Consider the following 21,943-nt stretch of genomic DNA (forward strand, 5'->3'; position numbering starts at 1 on the left):
AGGGTCAAGCAAATGGCCGTAATTCAACACTTATTTAATTGCAAAATACTTACTACGTCATCAATTGTGAGTATAATTCGTCTATATCTTCGTCTATATTACGTTTAACACGTATACGAATATTTTCAGTAAGGAACGAACGAAAGGATGAGAAACGAGATTGCTTATTAATTTGAGATATTGCATAATATTTCTAAGACGACGTAAAATCGATCTAATCTCCGCGATTCATCTTTGCACAAGTTGAATGTAGAGTTTAATAATTAGATGAATAATGTTGTGTTTACAAATCGGTTTTTTTTGGGAAATGAGAGAGAGATTGTGGCAGCATAATGTTGGAAAAATCAATCATCAGTAATTAATTTAAAGAACAACGATAATGCGAAAATCAATACTTTATAGACTATGAATTGTTATAACATCCCGAATGTTAGGTCTTTTTCAATATTGTGTTGGATGTTCGGAAGGAAGATAAATTCGGTACATTTAAGTGGCTGCCAACCAGAATTTAGTAAGAGGACATTCCTGAAAGAAATTGGAGAGAGAGAGACTTTTTAAGAGCAATTGATTCGAATAGTAATGGCATGAAATTTCATCGTGTGTTTAATGGTTTCAAAGAAGAGAAAGACCACTTTTCCTTGTTGATAAAATTTCTATCCGTTATTTAACCGTGTATTACAGCGTGTATTGTAAGCGGTCCTACAAAGGTTCACCCAGTTATTCCACACTGAACACTGTAACTTGTATGTGAAACTTATTGCTGACTATGTATTGGATATATGATTGAATTAAATTGAAATATGTGAAATGGAAACTTTATCTGTGGTCACTATTAGGCTAAATGATAGTGATATCGATAATTATCAATTATCGATATTATCGATTTTTTATCGAAAATTATCAAAAGATATCGATAATAGAAATTATTGATATTTTGATCAAGATATCAAGATATCGATAATTCGATATATCGATATTTCGGTCGGAATTCTATATTTATCGATATATTCCGATAAATCGGTGCATGTTCTTTTGTAAATTTTCGTGCATGGCAATTTTTCAATACAAATAAAGATATTTAAACTGAATGTTATATTCTAAAGATGTTTCTTATTAACTGATAATAGAGAAATGATCATCATATTCAATAATTTAAGACAAATAAAAAATAAATAACAGTATTATGAAAATTTGTAAAATTGTATGCAGTCATCGACGGCAAAGGTGTTTTCTTATGGTATCGTAACAAAATGTGAATCATTAGTTGATTTAAAAATAAGAATAAGTGCAAACTTCATTTTAATCACGTATTAACTTAAATTTGATTGTAAAATAAGTATAAAATAACTAAAAATATCACCGTTCCGAACGTTTCATCAGTAAAAAAATCCAAAATACCATACAGATAGGCAAAAAGTTTTCGAACACAACGCTACTAAAGTGCATTAAATTGGTATACAAATAGCGCTTTGTGCGCTGTGTTACATTAAAAACAAAGGATTTATGACACCAAATACCGTTATCAACCAAAAAACCGCTACAAATTTCTGTAAAATACCGGTAACAAACAAAAATGTGGTACGGATACATTTTTGTAAGTTCTCACTGAGCGTGGAAACTGCCCGGTATATTATCATTAATTTTCAGATAAATATCAAAATATCGATATTTTGATAATTATCGAATTTCGATATATTGATAATTATCGATAATTATTAAATTATCGATAACGATATGATTAATCGATTACCGATAATTTCTTTCGATTGATATTATCGATAATTTTGAACGTCTTCCATTCCTAGCCACTATAAACTTTCTTCGAACAAATTCCGGTCCACCTCAACTTAGTTGTGTACAAATCCTTACACAGCCATTAAACACAGACATGTAACTTCTAGATGATGGACAGTTAACCCATGACTGTTTTGGCGACATTTTCATATAGAGTAGACACGTCGATAAATGTGCTAATGCTAAATAATTTTTGGAAAAGGACTGACACAAGTGGGAACGAACATTACAAATAGAAATCTGTTTTCATTTACACATGAATTCTGTATCCGCAAACAGTATTTGGGTTAAAACTCAGTGAAAATTGTGATAATAATTCCAGCAAGTTTCGAATATTCTGTTTACTCTACACTGAAGTGCTTTAACGCAAACATAAAATCCAACACTTCCCGCTCGAAAGACAACATAATTTTATGTGCTAAACGTCTGTGTGCAGCACATGTTTACCAAATTTGTGGAATTTTATCGCTGATATTTATTTACATATTATCATAAAGAAACGCTGTACCGAGCGATATTTTGTGAGACAGATTTTTTCCTGCTTCCGACAATACGTGCCTTGCTTTTGCAATATTTCGGCTGCTTTATAAAAGCTCATTAAAATTTTTGTTAATTGGAATACAGATAAACTTTCGCTCTGTCGTGCGATACTGTTACGTAAGACTTTTCGGTGAGATTGGGTCAACATAGCAAATGTTAATTGATTCAGGAAACTAAGTTGTAAGAGAACTTAAACCATCGTTAATGGTGTAATCTCACTGCGATCTTGGAATGATTGATACGTTCAACGTGGGGTACGCCTAATGTATTTTATATGTCCAACTTGTTCAACATGCTCCGTAAATGCAAATAAATTGAAACTAAGATCTTGAGTCCTAAACAACTAAATACTTATGATCTGGAGTCTAAGAAAGTTGCTTACGATCTATCTTTTGGTGTACCCAAATACTTCAAATGTACAGATAATCGTTCCTTGTATCCAACGAATTTTGTTACAGTTTCTGTAAGGTGAAATCCGACTTGATTTCTGATATGTTAGTTGTTGCGGTTTTTGCGGAAAGGTCAATTTGTCAAGTCACCACAACTGGCCAGTCCGACCCTGATCACGCGTATGCGACTTACAACGAAATACAACAGCTGCCAAATCAGAAAACATTCCGTATTTCACCTTTCCGAGACCGTGTATCAAAATTAATTTTTAAAATGCGCTCCTTCTAACCTCTGTCGTAGATGCGGCAGGGAGAATAAAACAATACCTCACGTAACTGGAAGCTGCTCATTTAACAACTTGCTGATCACCGCCCGTCATCATAGTGTGAAACATTACATAATTGAACTACTCCGTGAAAAAGGCTTTGAGTGTTTTGACGAAGTGTACGCTGATGACACGGATGGAAATTCACGATTTAGTGATATCGTTGCGTTTGACCCTAAATCCCAACAAGCACACATCATTGATCCGACGATCAGATGCGAAACAAACGACCACGAACAAGACAAGGTCATTCGTGACGAAAAGACTACAACAAATGCATACCGAAAAATAGCGAAAAATACAGTGCAAAGTTCGGCTCTAGAAACTGGTCAGTTCATGGATGGATTGTTTTTTGGTGGCAGAGGCTGCTACGGGAAGAGTGTAATAGAATTTTTTAGAGAATTCAAGTTAGACAAAGCAAAGCCTAAAAGTGTTTCCGAACTGATCCTTGCTAAGACAATACATATAATTAACCAACATATTTACAATTAAAACTTTTGTTTAAAGAATGTGACGAATTAAATTCAACCATTGTTACGTCTCATTCCCACTGTAAATTCTAACGCTTGGATTAGTGATGGTCTTCCGGTCGATATCATATTGTGTTTGAAGGTCTCTTATACCTTATACAGAACAGAACCAGAACAGTTGAAAACGAATGAGTAAACTTAAAATCTAAAGTCAATATCTAAAGTTATGTAACAGCTGAGTACACAAATTAGCGTTGATATTAAAATAGCTATAACGATTGGATATAATTCTTAAATTTAGCCTCAACTCTAGTCACATCTTGCTGTAATTCTCTCCGTAACACATGACTATTTTCAACAGATGTCGTCTGAAAAGTGCTGAAAAGCTATGCAGTGGAACTAATATTGATTTTTTATGCACTCATAACACAGATGTCAGTCGATGAAAGCATTTTATAGGCTAAGAACTTCAATAGGTTTGCAAGTTCAATGAAATAGAATACAGTGGAGCAAAGCTTTGTAAAGCTACAGTATCTACATTTTATTTTGATTATAAAGCTTCACTAACGGACCTATTCCGCGCCAACGTTCTCCAGTCGCTCACTCATAGTACTTTGAATGAGCATAAGATACGAGAAAAGTAATGAAAGTACAAAAGTGACATCAATGCCAACGTAAAAAACTCGCAGGACACGAAAGCGAGACGTATCCGTTACATCTGTGCAGATGACGTTAGTGATGGATTCGCCCAAATAAGTAAAGTATCAAACATGAGGTACTTTACATAAATGAAGATTTATTGATTTTGTTGCGACTGTGCTGCTAGCCTAAGTTTGACCCTATTGGCCCATAACAATAACGTTATATGATTTGGATCTGAATCAATCTTTGGGTATATTTTTGAGGGTCCCTTACATCGTTCTAGACAATCTTTTAGTTCACAAATCAAAAAAGTAGCTGCTTTTCTGTAACGATAAAATTTTTGACCTCAACTGGTTATAACAACGGTCGGTCTTCTTCCTAACGATAGTCGAAGAATAAAATATTCTTTCATTGAAATAAATTTTGTTTGAAAGCACTTTCCAGACCATGGTCATTTATGATAACATAATCTCTACTTATAGTGAGCCTATGCAAGGGCTCCAGTAATTGAATCAACCAAATTCTTTCTCTCCGAATTTTCGGAAAGGAAGAATTTGGTTAATTGGGAAGCTACTAATTTCACGAGCACATGAAATACAGTCTCCTTTGTTTGGGAGTTAAAAAAATTAAAGACCTCCACACCAGCATACAGCCGTTCTTTGAAGCAAGTAAACACCGAGGAAGCATAAAATTCAGAAAGATTTATTGCAAAGTGTTTTTTGAAACTTTCGGATGTGTTGAACGTGGAAAATATAAAATCATACGAAAATCAGGGAAACCAGGTTTTAGTATAACAAGGAAAAAATGCTTACCCCTAATCAATTTCCACAGTCTTTTCCGATTTACTGAGTAAATTTTGCTCGAAAAAACTCATTATAATTTTGTGTTATGCTTTATTATGCTCGACTCAAAAACCTATTTTCAGAAAGTCTAAGATAATACATTCTTTGTTTTATTCCGGACCATTCCAGACTCACAAAACGTGCCAGTAAAAGTACAGATAGTAATAGCGATAACTTTCCACTTTCATTATTTTATCATTTCAAAAATATTATGGAATATTTGCTAATCAATATGCACACGACCCTATTACGATTAATTTCTTTATGGTTTTCGTAAAAACAAAGAATAAGATACGTAGGTGAGTCGGCAAAGCTTAAACAAATCGTATTTTCATCGTGGCAGAATCGTTACAATAAGAACATGAAAAAGAATTGGACTTAAGTTTAAAAGAAATCCAAATTAATAATTCAAAAAATAAAATATTGAAGAAAAAAAAATGAAACAAAAAATCAAAAATTGCCCCGATGCAACAAATGGGTCTCGAGATCGTGTTGCGCTGAGTCTCTAATTGGACGAGGCCAAGCGTTGAATATTATAGGTTCCGCATACGGGGCAACAGGTGTGATAAGCTCATAAAGCAATATTTACATCCATTTTTTTTATAACTATTTTATCTTATTCTAATTTGCATGCCTGTCTGTGATTTTTTTTATATTTTCTATAAATAATTTTGAAACCTGATGACGATCCAAGGATCGAAATATAGCTGATTTAAAGTAAACTTTAAGATTTTTATTCGAAATACGCCAAACCGTTTTACCGTTTTGCAACTTTTCGTAAGAGAAAAATGTAACTTTACATTCTATACAAAAAAGTCTAAGATTTCCAGGCAACACGCTTTTTCCTTACATTTTGTAAAAAGGTAAATTCTCCAGGATTGTCAGGCATTTCGTTTCTCGCTACATTCCACAAAAAGAAAATTTCTTTTGGTTTGCAGCCAACTTGGTTTTTCGTTTCATTTTGGGGAAGGAGGTTACACTAACTTTACTCATATTAAAGTAAGAAATGATAATTTTTTCCCCATTGGTTTTTATCGAGTTCGCGTCCATATCCAACGCTTTCTTGACCTTAATCTTAATGTATCTAATTAGCTTGTTGACTAAAAACAGAAGCATCCAATTATTTTGACGTGTACAATTAGGCATGCTCTGTTTCACAGGGAGGTCCAAAGTTCAGCTGGAGATGGGTTTTCCTGGTCCGGAAGGCTAAAATATTGGACCCGTATTTTTTTTTAGAATTATAAAAATTAATTTAGGCATGGGGAGCGAGGCATTTGTTCATATACACAAATACATTGGTTAGAGGAGTAAAGAAGATATGCACTATACAAACACTATATATCTTCTCTTGGGTCTGTATTGCCCAAGGGGATACTATGCGATATGCAAGCAATTAGTGGGACAGGTGCTATTTGCTATTGGTGCTAATACAAGGAAATAGTTCACCAAAGAAGGAAATAGTGAGCAAATAGAAGGAAATAGTTCGTTAATAGATGTACCAATAGTCACCCATAGCAAGTGGATGAGACAAGATTTGCTCGCGTACTTTCCCCCTCGGTATTACCCTCCTAAAAGTATGCTCTGGCTACGGCCCTGATCAAGCGTTAATCATATCTTTCGATTGGTACTTAAAATTATCCTAACTTTAATCACACTTGAAGTTTTTATAAGCTTCGTTCTAACGAAATTTTTACACATTTCTGGTTAAATTTTACCGACTACAACACCATGGACACCATGTAAGAATTGAAAATTTAAGTAACAGGTTCTCACTTATTCGGTAATGTATTTTCAGTACACCAAAAAGGTGGACACGTTTTTCAAAGGGTTTATGTATACTTTCAAGCGTATTGACTTTAGCAGTAATCGGTTTGGTTGCTGGACTGATTGTAGTCTCGATTCAAAAGAATAACGCAGATTCATCACGGAATTCTGAGTTCTGTTTAACTCAGAACTGTATTAAAGAATCCGCCAACGTTTTGGACATGATGAACTTAACAGCAGACCCGTAAGATGTGACGATTCGTGTGAGAGCATGTACACTAAATTTCATAATTTTCTATCTGAAAGGTGTGACGATTTCTATGTATTTGCGTGTGGCGGGTTCAACGTAAGTTAATGTTTTATGACTATCTTCTATAAATCGAGCGAAAATTAATAGGCAACACTGATGCCAGATGACAAAACCGAACGTTCAACTTTCCAAGACATTGATGTGAAAACAACGGAACAACTTCGTGTAATCGTTACGGAACCGAGTTCAGTTAACGAAATACAGCCTTTCAAGGACGTAAAGGCTCTCTATCAGGCATGCATGAATGTAGACGCAACTGAATCGCTTAACATGGTTCAATTCGATGCTTTGATAGTAGAAATGGGAGGATGGCCTGTTGTTCTTGGCTCAGTGTGGAATGAAGCAGCGTGGACGTGGGAACAGTCCGTTTTCAGTTCAAGAACTTACGGCTATTCCGTCGGTAACATCTTATCGTTCTCAGTAACTCTAGACAACAGACACTCCACAAGGAGAATAATTCGAGTTAAGTTTGCTTGTGTTCAAGAAAGCAGTATTAAATAATCACAATCCTTAACAGATTGATCAAGCCAGTCTTGGTTTAAATCGCAACTACCTTATCGAGGGACTCGAAAACTTTTATGTGGAGGCTTATTACAATTATCAAATCGATCTAGCTGTGATGTTTGGAGCATCAAGAGCAGATGCGGAAAGAGAAATGAGAGAGGCTCTCGACTTTGAAATCGAACTAGCTAAGGTCTGTTTTTGATTATTCGCAAAAATTATTACAAAATTATTTAACGAACAGATCTCATGGGACACGGTAGCGAGACGAAATGAGACTGCATTGTACAATCCTATGACTATTGTTCAATTAAATGCTGCTTATCCAACTATCGACTGGCTGAGATACTTGAACAATGTTCTACGCTCCGATACTCCGCTACAGAGTGATTATGTTATCGTTGTGGGAGTAGTATCGTTCTTTGATGAGCTTGAAGCATTGATCGGGAGAACAAGCAAGAGAGCTTTAGCAAATTACTCCATCTGGAGAATCGTTTTGGCATCAATCCCTTATATGCCTAGCAGGTTCCGAAGTCGCGAGCAAGAATATAGCAAATTGACACTCGGTCGTAAAACCACTGACCCACGTTGGTTGGTATGTGTCCGTCAAATCACCAGTAGCTATCAAATTCAAATCGGCGCCCTATACGTTCGCAAACATTTTACACAAGCCGACAAAGCCAATGTTGCAGTCATGTTTAAGCTCATGAGAGAAGAAACCTTTGAATATCTTAAAGAAACTCGGTACATGGATGAATCGACAAGGGCTGCAGCACTCGCAAAGCTTGAAAAAGTTACAGAACAAATTGCATTCGCTGACGAACTTTTAGACGACACAGCCGTTAGAAATTATCACAATCAATATCCTGTAACTGTTGACCTAAATGAATTTTATGCTACGGTGTTCAGACTTAACGTAGCTTCGACAAACCGCACTTTCTTTAACCTTCGCGTACCTGTTGTCTCAAACGATTGGACCGCTTATCTCGCTCCAACACTGGCAGATGCTGGATACATAACTGCGGAGAATCGCCTGAAATTTCCAGCCGCTATATTGCAAGAAGTGTTTTTCAATGCCAACCGACCACAGCATATGAATTTTGGTTCTCTTGGAACAGTTCTTAGTCACGAGATCTTTCACGGTACGATAACGAGTTGGGAGCATTTAAAGTTTTCGGAACACTAAAGACTCAACAGATGATCGAAAAATCATTTATTTGAATCTTTCAGCTTTCGATGACAGAGGTAGCTTGTATGATGGTAACAGCAACCTAAATGATTGGATGTCACCGGAAGTAAGAAATCAATATTCAAAGAGAGCTGAATGCATCATCAATCAATACAGTAGCTTCGTTGAACCTCAGACGGGACTTCATCCTAATGGAAATGTTACCATGGCTGAGAATATGGTTGATAACAGTGAGTAAATGTTGAAAGATATCAAGAGAAGAAAGTTAGAGTTATCGCACTGTTTTCTTTTAGTTGGCATCAAAATTTCCTACAGAGCCTTCCAGCGTTGGGCAGCGATCAATACTGAAGCGAAAATACCAGGCCTTGACGACTACTCACATAATCAAATTTTCTGGATTGCTGCGGCTCATTGTTATTGCGCGGCATATCGCACGGAGCACTTAGTAAATCGACTACAGACGTACCCATTTTCTGCAGGACATTTTCGAGTCATCGGACCAAGGAAAAATTCTGAAGATTTCGCACGCGACTTCCAATGCGCTGCGGGTACTAAAATGAACCCTGCCGAAAAGTGTCCCCTGGCATGGTAATTAGGAAAATGAGGCAAATACATATGTATATTCCTTGTTATTAGTTTGATTTTTGACTCTTGCTACGATCTCGACATCAAAGAATTCCAGCTGAAAAAAAGTATGGGGAAGGCAATTCCGAAAAAAAACTACGTTTCCTTACTTTCGATTTTTACTTTATAGACCACACTTTCCTATTATCAATTATACTTATTACCTCATCATATCTTTCAAGTATGTTTCATGCGGCTCGTGTGCCTGAATAATTTATTGCTTTAACGATTAGCTGCACTCGACGTCTTTAAAGTAGACATAAGACTCTCTCACGGAGTACTTTTGTTGATTGGAAACCATACTTTCGTATTTGTTATTATAGGTCTACGCATCATATTCTCATCATGTGTGGCGAGTCTGTTCGAGCTTAATTTACGACAGGGCCTAACTGACTATACGGAGAAATCTGGCAACCTTCTTGGTTTTGTACCTTTAGAATAAGACTTCGCGTTCATGATCTATATTCCCGATTCACCCTCAGGTACACAGTCCAGCCCTGGTTTACGAAATATTTGAATAATTATATTCGTTTTACATTTGTGAAAATGAATTGCGAGCGAAACCTTTTTTCAGACACTCATACTGATACCATCGACATCAGGTCAACATTATACACTCGATTAAAGATCGTTGTCAGATCAATACTTATATGAAAAAAGAAATATTTTTAAATATTGCGCTCAATAAAATGAAGTTGCTTAAATTGAAAACGTTGCGTTTGGGACGTATTTACGCCGTCGTAGGAGAAAAAATGGCAATGATTTTTTTCACAGTTTTATAATAAGGTAAAAAAAATCGTGAGTTACGGTATTGCGAATTTGCCATTCTTGGAACCTTAGATTGTCCACGATCTAGAACCAACTTTAATTTAAAGATTGAAACTTTGTCTTTGGGTCTTTTGAGACGAATTAGGTTGATATTTTGATACTTCTTACCAATGACATAAAAGTGTAGTAGACCGGAATTTCATACATTTAAAAGTGAAGCAAAAGTTCAGTGTAAAATTTATTGTACTTTTATGGTACTCGACTGATATCTAGGAATAAACTAAGATGTTTTTTGAGTTGAATATTGATTAATGTATATTTCGGGTATATGAACCTAATTTAGGTGGTTCTACACAAGTCATACATCTGATCTCGGCTTAATTACTGAAATAAGTTAATGTTACTTTGGCTTCAGTTTTAAAAAAAAAATGTTCTACGAAGGGCCAATCTATACTCTAATACAACTCAATAGTTCGATAAATTGAAAAAAAAAATGGGAAAGAAGAGGGAAAATTTCTATTTTCATTCGAATCGTACATCGGTCTTTCTCTGTTATCCCTAAATTATATTTGTGATAAACGCAAGATTTCTCTCCGTGAGTCAGTTCAATGCAATTCTTATCGTTTCTACGTTCCATAGAATACGTGGCGGTCTATGAGACCTGGGTCTGTTATGAGGTCTGGAACAGCCTGAAATTTTCAGATTGGGATCGGGTTTCTTTCTTCAGCAGACCTGAAACTTGAGGTACGAAGAAATTAGGGCATATGTGACGGGACATTATAGCACTGAACCTAGTTGCAGATGCTATGGTGACGTTGAATTAACGAATTTCATCCATCACTTTGATAGAAAAAAGTAACAGATGTGATAATAATATAATGCTGTGTATATATGCTAGCCGTCGGTGAGATGTTAATTTACAGAAACAGCAATACTACGACCAATTTTCGTTATTTTTAAAAATTTATTTCTATTTAGTTCGATTATTAATCTTAAAAATCGTCATCGTCATCATTCTACAATTTCACTTATTCATACATCAGCCGCCCAAAAGCATTAAAAGTCTTCATTGCAGAATCGGTATATTTACAAATGAAAGCACAAAGCTTTTTTTAAAAATAACGTTTTAGATTATGAAGCCAAACGTGTGTAGAGAAATACGTCCCATCTGCCATCAATAAATCCTGTTTTCAAATTAAATCTCATTAACTTTGCAAGTATATTTGTCACAGCGTATAACAATGAATTATATTTAAACGGAATTAATCGATGTTCTGCTCAGCAGTTGATCTGTTTATCACTAATCCCCTTGTTGTTTTGTTCTCCAATTGGTATGCGGACGGACATCACTGTTCTATTTTACGTCGTTTAGTTGTATGGAAATACATTTATAACAATAGCCCTTATGTTTTATGTTGTCTTTACACGAAATGCAAAGATGGTAGGTGGTGAAAGAGTTTTTCATGACGATTTATTGTGTTAAGAGCAATGAATACTTGAATTATGAACTTAAACCTTAGCTTCAGATTCATGCACACAATAGTTAGCCTATGTTGATCTTTTCCTAGTTAAGGTGTTGAGCACATCAAACTAAACAGAATCAGAGGGTGATCCATAGACAATAATTTAGAACTATTGTGAAAATTATAGGTTTCGATAGTTTTTGAAACCGTTTTGACCATACTTTCGATACATATTTCCGAGTCGCAAGCGATTAATCGAAAAGGGTTAGCAGCAGGTTATAAAATGTACTAGACTTCCCACCTGGTGTTACAATATATGTTTATTCCTCGATTTATTATCTTTTCTCATGGTAAACGTTTCGAAAGTATGTATTACAGTAACGCGCTTCGGATCAAGCTGGAGAAAGTTTGCTCATACGTGAGAATTTTGAGCGCAGACATTCAAGCTCGAACAGTTGAACAGTCTTCTTGTGGAAGAAAATTGGGACGACTGAAGTTAAAATAATGGGTTTGACTGTCATTGGATTTGAAGAAAACCTGTTCAATGCATGATCGATACCGACGGAATTTTGAGGCCACCAAGAAAATTACGTAAAGGAGATAAGAATACCACGCCAATGTAATATTGGATTGACCGATCTGTCGCAAAAACGCTCGGTAAACGAACCGTGGAATGAATGAAGAACGAATGGTGATATGATAGCATGCTTACGGCTACGTGTAATGTCTTTTCTGCTGCTTTTCCCCGATCAAGAGAGGAAGCAAGTTTTAAACGGTTCCTGAACGAAAGAATCTTTGGCTCAGGCAGTCGATTCATCTCCCCACTGCCAACAGTATTTCGGGTTAGCGGCTAAGAGAATGTTAATCAGAAAAACAAGGAAGTGATCCATGAAAGTATGAATTATGAAGGGTATGTGAGTCAAGACAAGTATAACAGGAAGCGAAAAGGTAAAGGGAGTAAGAAAATGTAATTGATGAAAACTGATAAAGTAGCTAGCCCGACCACATAGAACGAACGACGGTTGAGTTAGTTATCACAGAAAGTACTCTATAGTATATAAGAAAACAGTAAACCAGAGTGGTGTTCCCTACACTGATACCATTCAGAACAACAACGCACTTCAAGCAAAAGTGATTATAGTGGTCAGCTGAAGAAAGTACTCTATTTTACATGAAAATATTTTTACAGTTGTGTGACACAGGTTTTTATTCCCTATTTAGAGTACCACTCATGCTTGAAAACACATATAAATGTCAAGAGGTGGAAGTTGAAGCGAGAATCAAAGACATTTAGTGTGTTTTAAACATTATCAAGGAGAACGAAAAAAGGGATAAAGACATGACTCACAATCATACCAAAGTCCTCACGTTCAATGTGCTGTGCTCATGGGAGCGCTCACAGCAGAACGTTTTGGTTACTCAAGACAAGTCAAGTAGACCTCCCATCTGGTGTTATTCGTACAGGATTAAAACCGAAGCTTCTGAAAATCGTCAACATTTGCAACATTCGATAGCGGAAAATTGTCTTCTCCATAATCAACATTTTCCCATTTAGCTCGGACTTAGGGTAATTGAATAACGCCAAAAATGGCAATAATACAAAAATTCGGCTCAGTTTTGGCCAAATTATTTTCGGTGGGATGTGTGATGTTGCTCTCTATAAAGCAATCAATGTTTCATGAGTAACTCAAGAATTTACGTTAAAAGAGAAATGATAAAACGCTTCGACCAATGTTTCGATCTGTGAGAAATTCTGATAAGACTTTAGACGTTTTGCATTAATATGCAGTTCAAAAATACCATTTCTCGTCAGACCATGGCGACAGTGGTACTCGATACAGTGCTCTATCGAACACTATACCGATTTGCTCACGAAAAAGTCTAGTGTATTGTGACTCTCGGCCTCGAATCACAATTATACATCTAGAGCCTAATAAAACACTGCGCACTCGATAACGTAAATAGCTATTAACGCACGAGTGCAAAAAGGTCATTCATTTCGAAATGGAAATGAAGCATGAAAGTTTTCATTTCCATATCAAAATACAAGGAATGTTTTTTAAGCCTCTACGGTACAAGGTGAGCTTAAGAACTCCCTGCCTAGTACGCTAATGATATCAAGCATGTTCAGATTGATGATTTAATTTTAATTGCCTCCTTCTAATGAAAACAATAACCAATACAGTTTGCCTTAAACCCACTACTTTTGTCCGAATACGTAAATAGATCCAATACAGTACAGTAATAGCGAACTGGCATCGATAATTATGCAAATCAAGAAACAAGTTCTTGTTGGAGGACCAGCGCAATAGAAAAGTTATTTATCATCCCCAATGTCCATTTTAGTGTTCGTCTTTTTTTTATTGAATGAAAAAGAAAAGGGATGCTTAGTGCTACTAAATGATATAAAAGGGACAATTCTGATATTAGATTGGGTCAGTTCAGTAGACGGTGCCAACAACGTCGTATTGTTACAGTTGAAATATTCAAGTGAAAATAATTTCAATTCACGATTCGAAACACAACGTGAACAATGCTGCGATTATCCCGGTTCATTTTGTGTGCTTTGATTGTTATATCGTTTTTGTACAAATCCGTGTGCAGTTCCCATCAAGTAGAAAATGTAATTATGTTTGCCCAAAAGTTTTAACTAATTTAAAATTGGACGTGTTTACACGGTTAATTATGGTTCAAAAGTGCGACTTACAATGTTAACACCAATGCACTTCAAGCAATATTTATGAAAATTTGTTCCAAATTTTTTACAGTGCAAAAAATTGATCGATACACTGTCGAGTTTCAGTACTTTATTTAGAGTACCACTCATGCTTGAAGTGCGTTTGAAGAATTCCATTTTTTCAAACTCAAATTGGTTCAAAGTTTCAATTGTGAAGTTTCGGGAATTCTAGCATTCGTTGCAATTCTGTTGCGTTGAAACAACGACTAATTTGTTTCTAAATTGGAAGAGCTTCTTGAAGCTTTAAAGCTTCTTTTGAAATTCTGGGCTAGCGACCCATTCAATAACGAGTGTGTGCAACGACTCGATTAGCGTTTCTTTTGTTGACCAAATATGGAATGATATGAAACACATAAGACTGTATGACGTCAAAATCATAAAAAGATTCAATTGTTGGGATTGTAGGACGGTTAGACATCAACTCTACCTACACTTATAAACTTACTTTTTTTGGTCAAAGTTAACGTGTTTAACTTTTCCAGCCTTTTTCGTCATTCAGCTCTCAGCTCGTCAGTTTTCAAAGAATTTATTTTTCCTATTTTGCAGGACGATCCGAATTTTGTCTGGAAAAATAACAATTCCAAGGATGTAGCAACATTAATCGATCTATTCAATTTAATTCATGGAGATAATGATGACTCTGGTCATAATTACATGCAACGCGAATCCTGGCTTAGATCTCAAAGATCAACGAAACAGCATCCACGGTATTGTAAAAATTAAAGACTTCACATCCACACATTTCAATAATGTACCCATCTCTTAAAAAGCCACAAGCGATCCATCAACGAAATTGAAGATGGATCCGAGGAAGCATACACCGACGAGCTTCTAAATTCGCCATTACATCAGTTAGACTTAGGCAAAATACAGAAGTACCCTCGCATCAGAGAGTTTTTTATTCGTAATGGAAGTTTGTACATTTTGTTTTATGTTTGTATATCAGAGAATTTTACTAATTTAAGGTCTTCTATCTTATCTTCAAGACAAACGGAATCTGGAATTTAATCCCCGCCTGGGTCGAGCTGTACATAATGACGATTGTGTGGAAATAGTTCGATTCCGACCGCCATATGCTCCAAGGCTTGGGAAAAGAGGCGTTGACAATTTTTCGCCACGGCTCGGTAGACACTGTTCGGGTTAGAGATAGATTGAATTATTCCAGAATTATTTGAGATCTCGAAAGTATTAATGAACATTTTCAGAATTTGTCGATCGAAGGAGGAAATAAAGCGTACTAGAATTCAACATGGAACGAGGACGAGACTATGGCAATTGGTTTTAATTATTCTACTTGTCCACTTGCCAATTCATTTAGTAAATCTACGACAGTTAAAGAAAAATATTGATTAAATTAGCGTAAAATTCAAAATGAGAGTTTCTAATAAACTTGACAAAAAAACTTACTTTGTTTGATCGCTGGATGAATATAAGATATTTTTGGGACATCTAGACCATTCGTTATCTGTTACTGAAAGCGTTGATAAATATAAGAGAAGAGATGAACTCTGCCTTCTACGGTTCTTAACATGTGTTAAATCCGATCCGATCGGTTAATTTTACGCGAATTCCTTTAAATTTTCAATCTCAACTTGCATGGGACAGGCAATTAAACAGAAATACTTCAATAATTCGAAAAGTACCTTATAATACTCCACAGCACTGATTCTAGCACTAACTTAGAAAATTTTCGGAGGCTAATGAAATCACAGTAGGCTCTGCGTTTATTTTATAAAGATAGGTGAATAGTTTTCATTGTATGAGGTAAGCAATACCCTCTCCAGCAAATAAACATTGTCAAAATAGCACCTATTCATTTGTTTGTAGAGTCACACACTGTTGACTAATTCGCAATTTTAGATGTAAAATGCAAAGGCATACAATACAAGTAATCTTAAGCGGTGGCTCTTATCAATACAAGCTCCAAATTTGACACTTGTCAATTCCGTGTTCATGCTAGGAGTACTCCTAAACCAGTGCCTAAAGGCACTTACGCATACTCATATATGCTTGCCGACAATTTACTTCGAAAATTTGATATTTACTAAAGTGTTTTGCACTTTGTAACTTGCTTTGAAAATAAAAACTTTCAACGGAGTTAAAGTTTTTGTAGCAAAAGCCTAGCGAATTGCAAGCACAACAACTTTACTCAAGTTACTTCCTATCTTTATAATATTATAACAGTTATACAACGTTTGTTACTACAGTTACAAGTTACTACTGTTTTGTTCAGTCAGACGTGAATATAATATGATTATGATGCTATTAAGTTCGATAAAAAGCCTTGCCTTGCAAATCCTTCATCGATAATATACGTCTATATGACATTTCACACAGGCCGTGTAAGTATCGAATTCGCTCACTGAATTGCATAATAGTTATTTGTGGAACTCGATATCATAATGTTCGAAAACTCGTGGTACAATTGTACATCAAAGAGCCTAATAAAGTACTTCGCACTCGATGTCATAATAGTTATTTATGATATCTAGTACAAAGTATTTTATTAGGCTCTAGATGTGCAGTGAAATGAAATCCGGACTACCAAACCCCATTTTTCGACTTTTGGCCACTTACAACCAGCCAGGTATGGAAGATCAAAAATATCTGAGACTGGGTTTTGGGCCTAGGCACCGAGGCCTAACTCGAAATTCGAAAGAATCCCTTATTTATGTTAGTAGCACAGTCTTCCAGGTACAACATAACGTTGGAGAAAGTTTATTTTTGATTGCAGCCCTCGAACAAGGAACTCAATTAGAAATTTTGAAAATTTTCCGGCAAACTTTACAGAAAACATTTAAATACCGAAGGTTACCGTCTCGAACACATGTACAAAATTATCGATCAAAATTCAGAATCAAATTTAATACTTATTGCGAAAATTTTTGTGCCACAGTTTGGCTCGAGTTGAAATTTTCCATTTCGAACACAACTTTTTTTCATGCGTGCATGCTGTGTTTTGCCGTTTTTTGCCACATCGATCCGAATCAATTCGAATGAGAAGTAAAGTTCTATTTCATACCTAGGACCCGAAAAGAGCGACTTCGTCGCACTTTTTCTCCGTCCATTATGACAAATTCGTACCACGGACTAAAAGTCTTTTTTAGCGTTTCGATTCCAGACCTTGCCTTCGGCTCTGCCTGGAAACTTCTCACACGCTAAAAAAGACTTTTAGTCTTAGGTACGAAATGTACTATTTTCTCCCCACGGGAGACAAAATGCTGCACTTTTCTCTCTAGAGTTGATAAGGATCACTTTTAACAGAACCTTTTCGTAGCTTTTATACTAAACATTCAACTCTGAGTATTCAAGTCAATAACGCGCAGCAAGAGAATCAAACTGGCGCTTTTGAAACGGACAAAGAAAAACACGAACATTGTGAGATACTATACCAAAAATTCAAATTTTCTGATTCGATGAATCATCGAGCTTTCAGACAAAGCTCGTACCGCACTAATCGCATGGATTTTGCGTAAGCTATAGTTTACTCAAGACGCATCTCAGAAATGAAAACTACCTCAAATTTCATCAGGAAATAAAAATCATTTCCGTTGGATGCTGCGAGTAAAACGGTCTATTAGCACAACTTTCTTTCATCGTAATATATCTTCTGTAAATGCTGCCTTATGTTTGTTGGTAAATGTGCATAATGTCGTACTACTTTCACAAAGCTCATACTTTCATCAGCAGTGATGCAGTCCACCCAAGGTTGTTTTTTGTCAGCGAAAAAAAAAGTATTTCGGTACATTTAATCTAGTGGAAACCCTGTTACCGACTTTGACTTTCGCGCTTTGACTATCACAATATGAAAGCAGAGCTGGAGTATACATAACTTTCAATCAAAAGACTACAAACTAAAATGCATAATTTCAAACAAATATTATTTCGAAAAAATGAACACGAAAATGCGATACGATTAACCATCATTACAATATTACCAAATGTTTCTTTTCCATTTGAACAGCAATACAAAAGTTGTTCATTTCATTTTTATTTTAATAAATAATTTTATATTTCATACTGAACTTTGCAAGCGGCGCAGACACCTAAAACCAAATCGTATACTTATTCAAAAAATATACTTAACTGAATTCAGTCAGTTTGTCGCCGTCGTTCGAGTGATATGTCGTATTCGTATAAGGTTGCGGCTCTCAAAATATAAAAATTTTTCAAAAAAAGAAAAGATTATATTGAATTCTCATACTTGTTCAATTTTTTCTTTTAATCGTGTGTCTATAAACGAGTTAGTGTTGTTAAAGTGTGGCGATTGTACGAATATGCAAAATTGAATGTCGTTCGGTCGATTCGAATAAAATACAGAAAAAATCTTTGATTCAATTGTGAATAAAATTAAAAATATAAATCAAATGGTGATGTTTAGATACAAAAATAAAAGATAGAGAGCAAAAACTTCGTCAATTTTTTTTTTGTTCACGTAAAGGTGCGTAAAGGAGAGTGAATAAAGCAAAAATTGAAATTATAGAAAGAAGAATTCAAAAAAATAAATTTAATACAAAAATAAAGACCGTAGTGAATTAAGTGGATACTGGGTTATACATCATACAACACAACAACAACAACTACAACAAACACATTATATAAAAATAGTTTTTCAATGGTGTACATGTGATTATTTCGGATATAAAAGAAATTGAAACCGCATCTTGGTGTTGAGCAAATTTCAGAATCTAATTTCGTTGTTGTTTTTCATTTCTCTTGTTGATTTCGAAGAATTTCAGAAACAAGACACTAAACGGTGATTTACGGTGACACAATTAATAGAAGACAATGAGTCTAAAAAAGGCTAGCCGCACGAAAAGTCTTTCATTAAGCGATGATTTTCCACTGAGATCACCACCTCGCACAAACCGTCCGAGCAAAAAAGTTGAGGACACCGGCAAAATATTGAAATATATCGACGACAATGTCATTGGCAAAGGGGTTGCGTTTCTGGGGCCATTCGGTCGTCGCAAAGGTACGATTTATAGCGAATTTACATTTTAATTTTTGTTTGTCAGGTTGTTTAGTTACTCGTCCTCCTCGGAGAACTGGTAATGTCTTGGAATTGCAATTTTGAACGAATCGAAAATCGAATTCCGTTGAACTGTTTATAAATTAATAGATTTCGGGCCGTGAATTACGCTTTCACATTCTTCATAATTACAATTCACCTGAAAATACTGTTTCTAGCCGAAAGAGACGGTACATTTTTCGCAATATTCTGACTTCAACAAGTTCTGTCAATAAAACTTTTGCATACGCTCGATACGAACACAACAACTCTAACAGAAAATCCGGTCTCCTGTCTGTCTACCCTACGTACATGTGCTCGTTATTTTCATGCTACGCTAAAATAGTTGACTTCGTAATAAAAGATTTTTGAATTTCCCCTTCTCTTTAAGCAAACTAATTTTATCCTTGTTAGTTAAGCCTTATACGTATGGTATGGTATGTATATATGTGTCAGCGGAATTCTAGAGCAGTCGATATTCGATTCTCTCCACTCTCAAACCAATATAGTATTTGGTTGGGCAGCGCTATTCGTAAATGCGCCAATTTTCGTTTTGTAAAATTTCGATATGTAGAGCCACCATTTCTTATGACGTTCCAATGCAAAGTTGCTCCTTGCTAACATTTTTTACGGAGACGTCAAAAAATTCTTTTGTCAAAACTTATGGGTTGATCATAATCATAAAATAACCGTTAGCGCGAAACTCCTGATTATTACGGTCGTAATTTTCGCGGCAATTATTTTCTTTACCTAACTGCCACAAATTCTATTTGAGACACCATTCCTAGCTTCCTTAAAAATTTTACGTCCGTCAATAAGTCATTGCCGTAAATGGATCATCATCCCAAAGATCCGTTCCGATGTAATTCAATTCTATAGACATAAATAACTAATAACACGCGCTAGATGTAACATGATACAGTTTTTTTATCCGTTTAAAATTTGAACAATGAATAAAGCAAGTCACCGACCATCCCACCCGTACCAGTGGAATGACCCAGTTGTCATCCATTGGACAGTAACAATAAGACATAACTAATTTTAAATTCCACACAAAATCACATAAGTTTACCAATATAGAGCCATGATCGAAGCTAACAACAAGTATTACTTACACAACATTTTTTTTTGTAATAAAAAAATTGTTTTTGTGCAAGCGAATTTCAATTGATACTCTGCTCTCGACACGTATATCGATATGATATATAGATGCGCCCATATTCGGAAAATTCATACACTTGGCTATGTGGCTGTGGTAACAATAATATTTCGATTTTTTATTTTCTGATACATTTCGTGTTTGTAAATAAAACCTTTTCGATGTTGTTCGCAATATTAATAATTCAGGGGGTCTTTGTGTATTTAACATTTGACAATTTTCTAGTCAGGGCATATTTTTTGGAATTTACTACTGAGTAGTCGCGAAACGTTTCTAATGACATATCCAAATTTCGATTGATGTTCGATAAAATACAAAAAAAAAATATTGCAAAATAGGCCCTGAATCAAGCAGCCGGTTTTCGTAACCGGTTCATTGCATCACTTCGGGATCCTTATCTAGTGATACTAAAAAAAATATTTATTTATTTCCTCTTTTCTATTAGATTCGACGTTAGAATCACTTCGTTCATACAGATAGACACGCTGAATTAATCACGAAGCGAAAATTATTTAATTTTACAACAACAAGCGTTTATCAAGTCACAGAATGTTTTACGTTTCGTTTATATTTTGTTTGATGATTCAAAACAATTTAGAAAATGTTACCTATTGGCATTCCGTTGAGGAGGGCCGTTCAGCAGAAGTATATGTATAATCGTTTTACGACTGTTTTCGTATTCAAATAAGTTTGGGTATTTGGTAATTTTTATGGTTTGTATTTGATTGCGCTGATAATCATCGTTAATATGAGATTTTGTGTGGAAGTCGAGGAATGATGAATGAAATCGGTGGGTAGAAGATGCTTTAGCATTTACAAGTTTAAATATCTTTGGAACAGTACATGTCGAGACCACATATTGTTGATATTAGACTGCACTTCATACCCTTCATACTTCAACCTTTTAATATATTTTTGTCTGTTTATGAATGAGCCTTTTACATTGCTAAATGCCATGTCGTTTGGAGGGTGGCAGTTGTGGTACTTATGGAATAAGTATAATCCACAATCGCAGGGATTCCATTGGTTATTCCAAACAAAATCTAGCCATTGCTAGTCCTTCAGTTCAAATTCGAATAGTCCGATAACTGAAACCGTTCTCCCACAAGGGCTAATCCATTCAATACATGGCAAAATTGCATGACAAGAAAAAAATTGGAATTTTTTTTGTCTAAATTTAATCCACTAAAATTGACGGTGTAATCAGATTCATTGCCTCCAAAATGAAATGACCGAAAAACTTACGTCACTTCTCTGTAGTATTTTGATGCGTTTGATATGACTTCTCTGACTTCTCGAGAGTAACATTCGATAAATGAAACAATGACCTTTATGCATCACCAAAATGTGCTTGGAAATAAAATTTTAAAAATTCTAAATTGGTCTGTACCGCGAAATGTTTGAAAAACGATTC

General features: G+C 35.4%; 3 protein-coding genes across 7 annotated transcripts in view; all 3 read left to right on the top strand.

Moving 5' to 3' along the window:
- The first annotated feature begins 6,772 nt into the window (after positions 1–6,772).
- LOC119085503 (neprilysin-2-like) lies at positions 6,773–9,363 on the top strand. Its single transcript, XM_037195920.1, has 7 exons — positions 6,773–7,011; positions 7,074–7,113; positions 7,165–7,539; positions 7,595–7,771; positions 7,823–8,720; positions 8,809–8,997; positions 9,061–9,363. The coding sequence occupies exons 1-7, from the start codon at positions 6,989–6,991 to the stop codon at positions 9,357–9,359; spliced, it is 2,001 nt and encodes a 666-aa protein (XP_037051815.1). The 5' UTR covers positions 6,773–6,988; the 3' UTR covers positions 9,360–9,363.
- Positions 9,364–14,067: 4,704 nt separating this feature from the next.
- On the top strand, positions 14,068–15,761 carry LOC119085513. 2 transcript variants are annotated; one of them, XM_037195937.1, is made up of 5 exons: positions 14,068–14,245; positions 14,906–15,066; positions 15,130–15,272; positions 15,346–15,498; positions 15,565–15,761. In XM_037195937.1, the coding sequence occupies exons 1-5, from the start codon at positions 14,156–14,158 to the stop codon at positions 15,588–15,590; spliced, it is 573 nt and encodes a 190-aa protein (XP_037051832.1). In that variant the 5' UTR covers positions 14,068–14,155; the 3' UTR covers positions 15,591–15,761. The 2 variants fall into 2 exon arrangements, with proteins under 2 accessions (XP_037051832.1, XP_037051826.1); XM_037195931.1 differs by having other exon boundaries at positions 15,130–15,263; positions 15,325–15,498.
- Positions 15,762–18,440: 2,679 nt separating this feature from the next.
- The window catches only part of LOC119085529, a 43,314-nt gene continuing 39,811 nt past the window's right edge, over positions 18,441–21,943 (top strand). For all 4 annotated transcript variants that reach the window (XM_037195948.1, XM_037195962.1, XM_037195953.1 and 1 more), the window contains exon 1: positions 18,441–19,334. In XM_037195948.1, coding sequence (XP_037051843.1) covers positions 19,148–19,334 — 187 coding nt within the window. In that variant the 5' untranslated portion in view covers positions 18,441–19,147. The remainder of the gene's footprint in view (positions 19,335–21,943) is intronic.

The sequence above is a fragment of the Bradysia coprophila genome, chromosome X (assembly GCF_014529535.1).
Source record: "Bradysia coprophila strain Holo2 chromosome X, BU_Bcop_v1, whole genome shotgun sequence".
Lineage (NCBI taxonomy): Eukaryota > Metazoa > Arthropoda > Insecta > Diptera > Sciaridae > Bradysia > Bradysia coprophila.